The following is a 12,249-nucleotide window of genomic DNA, read 5'->3' on the forward strand; positions in this document are numbered from 1 at the left end:
GCTAGTACGTCGCGACTTTTCGCGCTATTTAACTCTGAGCGGAGATAGAGTATATTTACAGAACAACCCCGTTGAGATTTTCATAGAAACGTTAACAACGGTCTAGTCTGAGTTAATAAATGTGTCCAAGGCGACCTCGCGCGCGTGTGCCCATTTGTAGAATCCCGTTAGATATAACTAGAATAATTATTAATTGGCTAGCTCACGCGACTTGCGAGACTAGATACCGGCTATACGAGCAAAAGGTGACGCGTCTCCCTTTTTGCCGGAGGTGTATGCTCAGATCGGGGCAACCCTCTTCGGACTTTTACTACGTGCCGTCGCATAGAATTAATATCGGCTTGAGTCAAGGAGAATATGAATGTAGTAACTGCGGAGTATTAGTCGCCGACTCGCGAAATATCAGACACTGCCTACAGTGCCAAGAAGCTATACGGTTGTTTCTAATCTACCTCGAACGAAACCCGCAAGATCAACCCTACTTGAATAGCGAAGCAACTATCATCTGCATCGAATATCAGAGAATTGCTTTAACGTAGATCAATCCCATTTTGTTAAGTTATCGTAACTCCCACATTTGCCTAGGCCCGTAGTCTGAATCCGCCTTGGGCGCCCGCGACTACCGGGACGTAACACGAGAGAGCGAAAGTGCGCCTATAATAATTCCTTAGCGTTCACTCATGTTTTCTCTCTCACACTCACGGGTCGCGGGTGAGAGAGAGCATGAGAACGCCCCTCACCAAATTTTCCCCCGTCCTCTCGCTCCTTTCGGCGTTCCGCGTCTCACGTACGCGATCCGCGGTGAGGCCTCACGCACACTACCCCACCTCACGCACGGGAGCCGCCGTCGCCGCAGTGCGACAGGCCATTATTGCCGGTCACTGTACCTGTAATATAATTGCAACAAACAAGAGCAATAAATTTTAATTTTAGGTTAGATTAAGTTTTTATATATATAATCTAATGATTCTTTTTTTTATAAGCTATTATTAAATGCGCGTATATGTTATACAATAAAACGTGCTTCACATAGATATGATTTGTTTGTCGGTGTCCATCCCTTTTATTTAACATTTGCAACCCATTGGGCACGTCGACTGGGGTCGCGAGGAAATACTTTCATTATATATCCTTTTTCATCTGAATTCGTACAATTTGACGCTGTGCATCACGTCATGGTGAAACTTTCACAAAGAACACTAAAGAACACTTCACAAAATTACAAAACTTGCAAATTGCGATTTACGACGCGACACAAAGGAGACGTACTGTCCTGTGTCCGTACTTCGCAGTGATGATATATGGATAGGATAGTATAGTATATGTCTGATGATACTATACCAAAACGAGGAAACATGGCGGAACCAATCAAAACGCTCAAAATGTGGGATCACTTTTACAAGAGGTGATGGCCAGACTCTTATTATAGGGTCTCTACCAGAAAGCGGAACGGGCTCCTCAGCACGGCCTCTAAGGGAATTAGACTGAAGGAGTTGGAGGGAGAACAACCGTGGTTGAGGATCTCGAGCACGGAATTTGTAGCAGTTATGAGAAAGAGTTGTAGCAAGCAAGTGATTGTGAATTAAAGCTGATTTATTAGAAAGCCTTTGTCCGCTTCACAAGTCTTAAACCCTATCCTCTTGCATTCGAGTCTTGCGGCGCCTGGCAAGCCATTGATATTTAGCGCACAAATAGAATACTGTGGCGGTTATTGTTATCACCACAAGCGCCTACCGGGCGGCAACCCGGTAGCGGCGCAAATATCACGCGCTACGAAGGATCGCCGCTGGGAAGCGCAATTTTTCCGCGAGTGTGGGATTTATGGCCGTATCTACCTCATGTTCTGGCATAACCCACACTTTTATGCCAGTGAGGTCTTGGAGGGAATGATTCACATCCGATAATAATTAACAACGAGTTTTTACTAAAAATCAACTTTCTGGGTGTTACAAAATATACGTCTTATCTTCACGACTTTCTTCTAACGAATAATGTAATGGTGTAGGCACGCACTGCCGAGAGAGCTTATCTGCCCTCTATATACATTTTTGTTTTATGAACTAACAAGCAGGAGAGAGAGGTAAAGGGCGCTGTCCCCACATACTCCCCCTGAGTGTAAACGTCGTAAAATAATTGCTGTGAGCATTACAGATAATACAGATAATAAACTTAAAATTACTCTAAATTACATTACTTGGGAGTATTTATAAGAAGTTTTAAATAATAAAGGATATTGACGCAAAATTTACTTAAATTAATGACTAAAACGAATGATTAGTCCGGAATTTAAATATAATAAATTAAATTAATGTTTAGGAGATTTTAGCATCATTAGAAAATTGAACTGACTTGCGAGCGTAAGTTTTAGTCGGAGGAAATTGCGAAAAGAGTGACCTGCTAGTATTCGATACATCTAAATTAACGGAATTACATTCAATATCGTCAGAAACTACAAAAGCTGGCTTCAGCAATTCAACAGAGACATTTTGCGGTTCACCCTTTCGGTTTAGTATTTTATAAACCCGGTCCGAAATTCGTTCTAAGACGGTGAAAGGTCCTGAGTATGGACGTTCAAGCGATTTCTTAGCGACATTGCAAAGAAATACCTGTTTACAATTTGCCAATTCTTTAAAAATAAATACGCGATTCTTATTATTATGCGCAGCCGGAATAGGACGAACTTGTTGCATAAATGAACTATAATCTTCAATAAAATAGTTTGGTTCCGGAGTGAAATCTTCTGGCAAGAAAAATTCGCCAGGAATGCGAATAGGCGTACCGAACATGAATTCGACAGACGCCGCATCCGTATCTGAACGAACGGCAATACGCAATCCTAACAGAACTGTGGAAAGAATATGTAACCAATTTGTGTCCGCATGGCACATTAACGCAGTTTTAAATGTTCGGTGCCATCTTTCAATGAGGCCTTAAAACGCGGGATGATATGCCGTTGTGCGTAATCGCTCGCAACTGATTAATGAAAGATAAGCAGTGAAAAATTGCGATTCAAAGTTAGAACCCTGATCTGTCGTTAAGAGCCTTGGAACACCATAACGCGATATCCACGTTTCGTGGAAGTCACGAGCCACGGTTGCCGCGGAGGTTTCTTTGAGAGCAACAGCTTCGATCCATCGTGAAAAACGATCAATCATTGTAAGAATATATTGATAGCCTTCAATATTGGGCAAGGGACCGACAATGTCTATATGCACATGATCAAAGCGTTCGTCCGGCGCTACAAATCTATCAAGAATAAGCTTAGTATGTCGTGAAATTTTTGATTGTTAACAATTAATACATTCCTTGGCCCATCGAGTAATGTTGCGGTGCATTTTTGGCCAGACGTAGTGTTGCCTAACGATTCTATCGGTTACCTTGGCTTCCCGAATGCGCGGAATTATGATAAAAATTAAAAACGTTTTTTTGCATATTTGCCTGAATGTAAGGTCGTATAAATTCGCTAGAGACTTCACAATAAATGGGAGAGTGCGACGATCCAAAAATGAGTTTACGTAATTTTAATGGAAATTTATCTGAAGAAATTGTTTTAACTGCTCGTCATTTACTTGCTTCTCTGAAAGTTCAATAAGACTACATTCTGTGGGAAGACGAATAGCTTCGATTCTGGAAAGTGAGTCCGCGACAGGATTTTCAGTTCCACGAATATATTCAATTTTGGTGGAAAACTGAGCAATATAAGCAAGTTGACGTGTCTGCCTCGGCGATGTCTTTTCGGAGCGCTGGGCAAAAGCGTATATTAAAGGTTTGTGATCTGTCAGAATTTGAAATTCTGTGGCTTCTAAGAAGTGAGAAAAATATTTAATTACTTCATAAATAGCGGTGAGTTCACGATCATAAACCGAATAATTGAGTTGAGCTGCCGTGAACTTTCGTGAGAAAAAAGCAAGAGGATCTCAATCGTTTCCGTTTTATTGCTCGAGGACGGCGCCCATGGCGTAGTCCGAAGCGTCAGTAACAAGGCGGAGTTTCGCTCCTGAACGAGGGTGAACAAGTAAGGCTGCGTTGGCTAATTCAGCCTTGACCTTTTTGAAAGCTTTTTCGGTATGATCTGTCCAAGTAATAGGTCGTTTATCGTTTTTGCGAGAATTAATAAACAGTGCATTAAGCGCTGCTTGAGATTCGGCCGCGTGAGGAATGTTTTTTCTATAAAAATTGACCATGCCAAGAAAACGACGCAATTCAAGAAATGTTTGAGGTTTAGGGTAATTCAGTATTGCATTTACTTTAACCTTAGTTGGACAAAAACCCTGACTATTTATGGTCTAACCAAGAAAATCCAGTTCGTTAACTGCGAAAATGCATTTTTCAACGTTAAGATGCAAATGGAAATCTTTAAGCCTTTGAAAAACAATCTTTAAATGTTCAATATGTTCTTCATGAGAAGAAGATGCCACAAGAATATCATCTATATAAATATAGACAAAATCTAAATCACCTAACGCGCGATTGATAAATCTCTGGAATGTTTGACTGGCATTACGCAAGCCAAAAGTTATAAAAAGAAATTCAAATGAGCCAAAAGGCGTTGTGATAACCGTTTTCTTTATATTCGAAGAAGCAATTAGGATTTAGTTGAAAGCTCTATGGAGATCTAAGCCAGAAAAGACCTTTTTTTCATGCAAGTTTGCCGAGAAGTCTTGCAAATTGGCAGTTGGATACTTATCAGGTATCGTAACTGAATTTAAACGACGATAGTCACCGCAAATTCGCCATGTGCCATCTTTTTTTCGAGTCATATGCATTGGACTAGCCCAAGGGCTACTAGAAAGACGACATATACCGGCCTCCAACCAAGATTCAAATTCAGCCTTGGCAGCCTTAAGTTTGTCCGGCGTAAGTCTGCGAGGACGTTCCGAAACCGGAAGACCTGTAGTTATAATATGGTGCAAAACATCGCAAGAAGTTAACCGATCTGGTTGTGAGGAACTACAAATTTTCGGAAAAGTACAAATAAATCGCGACAATTTACATTAGGAGCAATCGCACTAATGGACTGTATATGAGCGTTAGCTCAGTAACCATTAGAAGAAATTCCAAAGAGTGAGTCTAAAATTTAACGCGAGCTTAAATCTACCGTAATATTATAATAAGATAAGAAATCCGCACCGATAATTGGATAAGAGACGTCCGCGATACAGAAATTCCAAAGAAATCTCCTACGCAATCCTAAATCCACAGCAAGCAGAATTTCGCCGAAAGCCTTTATACTAGAATTGTTTGCGGCAAAAAGTTTACGTGTAGATGGATCCGCAAGAATATTGAGGTTAGCAGGCAGCAACGAGATGTCTGCTCCCGTGTCAATTAGAAAAATTCTCTTGAAAAGAGAATCCCGAATATGAAGACGTTTAGAATGCACGGTTTCGGGAACGGTCTTCACGGACGGAGGCGCATTCAGTTTTTTCGATCAGATGTGGCCCATTCTTGGTGTTTAGCGCACCATTTGGTACAAGTATTGGTTTTATTCAAAAATTTTCTATGCCAAAAGCAGAGACTATTTTTGTCGCGTGACTGCAACTGATTATTAAGACTATTTGCAGCCTTATCTTTACATTTATCAACCGAACGTGATTTTGAACGAGAACGATTAAATTTACCCGGACGGATTTGTCTAGTAGTATGAAACGCGCGATTTGTCTCACGAGAACCAGGTTTTAATTCATTTAGAGAAGAAATTATTTGTTCAAGAAGAGTTTGAACAGTATTTGACTCAGAGTCTGAGTGGATCGTAAGTTTGTTCTGATCCTGAGAAACTGTTTCAACAAAAGAGCCAGAGCAACCGACCTCCGCTAATTTGTCTGCCGTTTTAGCAAGAGCACCTAATCCTACCGTGCCAAGGACCGAAAGAATTTCTTTGTGTCGCGGGCTTAAATGTTCAAGAAAAATGTTCCTGATAATCTCATCAGAACAGACATTATTGACGCAAGAGTTTTGAGCGCGAAGATATGTTAGAATCTGAGTAGGTTTATAGTGCGCTGGAATTTTCGCCTTTAAGACATTACGAAACTACTGCTCAGGTGTTTCGTTAAACGCGTCAATTATTCTAAGTTTCGCATGGCAGTAAGCGTCCTGCGGCTGAGGAGTGGTGATTAATAAATCTCTAATAGTCATCACAGCTTCAGAATCTAAGTAAGTGTTGCGAGTTTCATCGAATTTTTCTTTTAATTAAATTTTTGATACAGCGCGTTAGCATTACTTTCGATGAATTTGCGGTGAAACTCTGTCTTCATATCATTAGAGTTGTGTTTATTCCTGTGTCTATTCTTGTCGTCAAGTGTTCGGTGTTATTACCTGAGACCTCGTGTATTTATATAACGGGTCTTTTCGTTCTCTTCGTTGCTTATCTAGATTCTTCTCGTTGCTTCCTTGTGACGTATTTCCTTTTCTTGAGATTTCTATGTGACGTCCTTCTTGTGCTCGCTTTTTCTTAATCTTTCCAGAATTTTGCGAGGGTATATAATTGTCAAATTTTGCGCCTTCAAGTCAGTCGGTTATCATTACTCTGAGTATACGAATGCTGTATTATTTTCTGTTCGCACGTGCGGCGCCTTGTGTCCTGCGAGTAAGTGTAAGCGCTCCAGTGGCGCGATTTAACCGAACTCAAAAGACAGTTGTAAATAGTGTACATATTGTGGCAAGGGCATATGCCTCGCCACTGAAGGGCAAAGAGTCGCCCTGAACGGCAGGAAGCCGTTCACTAAAGAACGACGGGCGAACATCGGCCCAGGCGGCACCGGACGCGCCAGATACAGTTTGTCGTACGTCCACCAGTCCGACGATGGCGCGCGCCGCCGAGGTAAGAGTGGGAGTTCCCTCACTCTCATCTCGGCGGCTATATAAGTCGAGCTCGCGGCAAAGAAGGTACCTTGTCCGGTTCCGATCCTCGACCCGAACACATCCTCCAGTTCCTAAGGCTTCGGGCGCTCCCGAAGCCTCTCGCATACTCTCCGACTCGGGTGCTCCCAAGTCGAACCCGGGTGTTACCGGTGAGAGTTTTCGCTGTCTTGGGCGCTCCCAAGACAGAGTATAAATTCAGGTTCCTGGAGACCTCGTGCACTCCCGAGGCAACCAGATACCGCCGGCGCCCCCCGTATTTCCCGGGCTACCGAGATTCCCTAGACGGGCGCTCCCGTCTAAGCTCTGGATCTATCACACGGCCTTCAACCGTCGACATCGCCGCGGTTGGGCGCTCCCGACTGCCGCCGATATCCAAAGCACTTCGTGCCGACACGATCCTCCGGACGGGCGCTCCCGTCCGGCACCGGATCCGACGCGCGACAGCCAATTGCCGGCATCGCCGCGGTCAGGTGCTTCTGACCGCTGCTCCTCGGGTTATTCCGAGCAACCTCGGCTTCCCCGACGGGCGCTCCCGTCGGTCCAGGCCGCATCTAAGCCCGACCTATTGCGGTCCATCAAATTCGTGCGAACTTTGGCACCGGCAAGCCTTAATCCGGCAAAGACTACGCGACGCGGGAAAGTCGCTACCGTTACAATATTAACGTGAATAAATCTTTGTACCGATAAACATAAAAATGGATCAAAGTTTTCTCGAGGAAGAGCGCAAACTCCTGGTGCAGGCTGACGACGTGACCACATTGGAAAAATTTTTCGTGTGGCTCGAGAGATATGACAAACTAGTGAATCAGCTGAAGGAACGCAGTCGCGCCAAGCGAGCGCGAGTATTTGTCGGGTGCACGAATTCCATGGTGGCGTGTATCGCGCGACTCTTGGGTGCCAAGAAAAAGTTGGATAGACGTTTTGTGCCCCAGGGTGGTAAGTACGCGAGCATTAGTGCTACCAAAAGTGATGGTGATAACGCAGCTGGTGAACTCAAGTGGCACGAGATTGAGACCGCGTTCAAAAATCGTATCTCAACGGGAATCGTGATAAACGTCGACTATATCGAACTGATGCGATTTCTGGAGGATGCCGGTAACGTAGTGTGCAAGCGCGTACGAGACATCGTGCATAAAAACAATTGTTTGAAAGTGAACACCGCGTTAAACGGTGAGTTTACGGTCAAAGACACACGCGCCAATCTAAGTATAACCACAAAAAACCATGAAATCTTTCGAGATACGGATGTGCGCGAGTGGTACCGACTACACGTTATCGAATCCACGCTGTCTTCTCTCGAAGAGTTTCAGGAGCGTGACAGCGGATGGGCGTTGTCGCGAATTTTGAACTTGTTGATCAACGTAAACAAGTACAATCCGATGCGTGCAGGATGTCCCGTTATGTTACCGCAGAAGATAGCCGCTAGGAAAGCGGTGATATGCGTAAAAACGATGGACGACAAGTGTCTTGTGTGGTCAGTAGTGGCGGCTCTGTATCCCGCGAAGCAGCACGTGGATCGGGAATCGTCGTACCCGCATTACGCAACGGTGTTGAACGTCAAGGATATACAGTTTCCCGCGACTCTTAAAGATGTTGCGAAACTCGAACAATTGAACGATATCTCAATCAACGTGTACGTCACTGAGAGACGTGGAAAAGAAGTAGACGTTCTACCTATACGCCTCAGCAATGAGAAGAAAAAGAGACACGTAAATTTATTGTACGTGCAACGCGACAACGACAACGACGATAACAATAACCAGAAAGTGGGACACTTTATGTGTATTCGCAATCTATCGCGCCTCGTCAGTTCGCAACTGAGCAAGCACCAGCATCACAAGCACATTTGCGATCGGTACGTATGGTTTTTAATTTTTTATTGATTTTTTTATGATTATTATTTTAAAAAATTATTTTATTTTAGGTGTCTTCACTACTTCAATTCGAGCGAGAAATTTAAGGTTCATATCGTGGATTGTGGAACTTTAAACAACTGCGCTATACAACTACCTAGCGAGGACAAAAAATGGCTCAGCTTTTCCAACCACGATCACAAGGAGCGCGTGCCGTTCGTCGTATACGCCGATCTGGAGTGCGTGCTGCAAAAGATCGATCCACCGTCGTCGCCGAAACAAACGACGTTTAATTACCAACGTCACGAAGTATTCAGCGTGGGATACTACGTGCGATGCTCGTTTGACGAGTCGCTGTCAAGATATAAATATCGTCGCGGACTTGATTGCGTCGAGTGGTTCGTTGAGCAGCTAGTGAAACTGGCTCATCGCGTAAAAACTATAATGTTGAAAACCGTCCCGATGGAGACGTTGTCGAATGCGCAGCGCCAGGAGCATAAGAACGCGACAGTCTGCCACATGTGCAAAAATCCGTTTGCGGTGGGCGAGAAGCGTGTGCGCGATCATTGTCATTTGACTGGTCGGTATAGAGGCCCCGCGCACTCAAAATGTAACCTGCGATACCGCGACACACGTTACATCCCCATCGTGTTTCACAATCTGTCGGGCTACGACGCGCATTTTATTATAAAGGAGATCGCCACAGCGTACGAGGGTAAAATTAATCTATTGCCGATAACGAAGGAGAAATATATCTCCTTTACGAAACACGTGGACGACACGATAGAGGGACAGGACTCGCGAACTGCGATAAAGTTGCGCTTTATAGACTCGTACAAATTTTTGAACGCTAGCCTCGACAAATTATCGTCTCTACTCGCCAAAGACAAATTGCGAATCTTGCGCGCTGAATTTGCGACACTTTCAGAAGAAAATTTCAATCTTTTGACGCGAAAAGGTGTATTTCCGTACGAGTACGTCAACAGCGTTGAAAAATTGAATGAGTCAAGCCTACCGTCGCGCGACTCATTCTTCAGTTCGCTGACCGGTGACACGGTGAGTGAGACAGATTACGCGCACGCCGAGACCGTATGGCAGCGGTTCTCCGTTCGAACTCTGGGCGAGTACAGCGATCTGTACCTCAAGACTGATGTATTGCTATTGGCCGACGTATTTGAAAATTTTCGCGATAGATGCGTCGAGAGTTACGGACTCGATCCCGCTCACTACTACACCTTGCCCGGTTTCACGTGGGACGCAATGCTCAAGCATACGCGTATTAATTTTGAACTGTTGACTGACATCGACATGGTGATGTTCGTCGAACGCGGTATACGCGGCGGTCTCAGTCAATGCTCCAACAGATACGCGCGAGCTAATAACAGATACATGCGGTCGGGGTACGACTCGTCGAAACCTTCGTCGTACATCATGTATTACGATGTAAACAACTTGTACGGTTGGGCTATGTGTCAGTCGTTACCGTACGCGAATTTTGAATGGGTCGACGACGAAGAACTCGCAAACCTCGACGTAAACGCGATAGCCGCGGACTCGCCCACGGGTTATATCCTTGAGGTGGATCTCGAGTATCCTAAAAGTGTGCACGACGTGCACTCTGATCTGCCGTTCTGTCCCACGCGAGAGAAACCACCGGAAGCGAAACATAATAAAAAACTTTTGGCTACGCTGAAAGACAAGGAGAAATACGTCATACACTATCGCAATCTGCAGCTGTGCACGCGTCACGGTCTTCGCGTCACCAAGGTTTATCGCGCGCTGCGATTCACTCAGTCAGCATGGTTGCGCGATTACATCGAGCTCAACACGCAACAACGAACTCGCGCGACCAATGATTTCGAGAAAAATTTGTTTAAACTGATGAACAACGCGGTGTTCGGTAAAACGATGGAAAACATACGAAATCGCGTCGACGTTCGATTGCTCACGCAGTGGGACGGACGGTACGGTGTGGAAGCGATGATTGCCAAACCTAATTTTCATAGCAGAAGCATATTCGCGGAAAATTTGGTGGCTGTGGAATTGCGTAAACTCAAGGTGAAATTAGATAAGCCGATATACGTTGGTATGTCCATACTCGACATATCTAAGGTGTGCTTGTACGAGTTTCATTACGAGTACATGTTACCAACTTTTGAAGACAAATGTAGCGTCATGTATACCGACACAGACAGTCTCGTGTACAGCGTCCAGTGTGAGGACGTATACGAGATGATGAAGCGTGATATCGCGCGGTTCGACACGAGCGACTATCCACCTGATAACGCGTACGGTATGCCTCTCGTGAACAAAAAAATACCGGGTTTAATGAAGGATGAGTGCAACGGTGCGATTGTTACAAAGTTTGTCGGACTTAGAGCGAAAATGTACGCGATCAAGGTGGACGGTAGAAGCGACACCAAAAAAGCAAAGGGTGTAAAGAGCGGAGTCGTGGCGCGAACTATAACGTTCGACGATTATGTGAAGTGTCTCGATAACGAGATCACTATGACTCGCGACCAATCGTGCGTAAGATCGAAATTGCATGAAGTGTACACCGTATCCGAGACAAAGATCGCTTTGAGTCCGTACGACGACAAGCGATATCTCGTGCCAGACTCGACTAAGACCTTACCATGGGGTCATTATAATGCACCTTGATAATTATACATATCAAGAGACGCGGTAGTGTCTCGCGTCAAGTGGACGAACTGCACTTGACTACCGCGTATCTTTTACGCGAAAAATCGTACCGGGACCATTTGATATATTTTTTTTTCTATTTTACGTTTATCCTTTGTTTTATGTTAATTCGATAGATCATGGTCGACTTTATTAATAAATATATTTTTACTTTTTTTTTTTACGCTTTTATTTCTTTATTTTTGTTATTATTCACTCTCTTACTTGACGTTTTTTTCTGATATAATTTTTTTTTTTTTTTTTTTTTATAATTCAGTTCGTTCACTTGACGTTTTTTTTTTTTTTTTAAAAAGATTTTTTTATTTATGGATATATTACGGCAAAATAGTAAGGTGTATCGTTTACAACGATAGATTGAGTTAAGGTACACATGTACGTAGTATACATGTATGCAGTATACATGTATGCAGTATACATGTACGCAGTACGCGCAATATACATGTACGCAGTATGCAGTACACATGTACGAAGTATGCAGCATGTATTATAGATGTAATTATATAAATGAAGTAAAACATTGTACAATGCACACGTTTATATATTTTCTCATTTTTTAAATACATTTTTGTATCGAATCATACATACACATGTGTGAAATGAAAAAAAAACTTTATTAAATTATGCTGTTTTTGTCGATCCACAAATTGTGCGATCCATCGAATCCCAGCCAGTATGAAGACGATCACGCGCGCCTATTTATAGTTGCGCAAACTCTGCGAATAGCTCATTAATCGATATGTATCTCGCGTTGAAACATTCCCGTGACGTGTTAAACTTAACTTCGCAACAATTTGTAACGGTGCACCCGGCGATGCACCGTTCCGGCCACAACAAC

General features: G+C 43.7%; 1 protein-coding gene across 1 annotated transcript; it reads left to right on the forward strand.

Annotated features, from left to right (window-relative positions):
• Positions 1-8,747: 8,747 nt before the first annotated feature.
• Positions 8,748-11,533, forward strand: LOC139113787 (uncharacterized; the record flags this gene model as incomplete). The annotated part of the gene is made up of 1 exon (XM_070675192.1): positions 8,748-11,533. A coding segment is annotated over one exon (2,625 nt), but the record flags the coding sequence as incomplete, so codon positions are not given.
• Positions 11,534-12,249: the final 716 nt, after the last annotated feature.

This window comes from Cardiocondyla obscurior, linkage group LG03 (assembly GCF_019399895.1).
Source record: "Cardiocondyla obscurior isolate alpha-2009 linkage group LG03, Cobs3.1, whole genome shotgun sequence".
NCBI lineage: Eukaryota > Metazoa > Arthropoda > Insecta > Hymenoptera > Formicidae > Cardiocondyla > Cardiocondyla obscurior.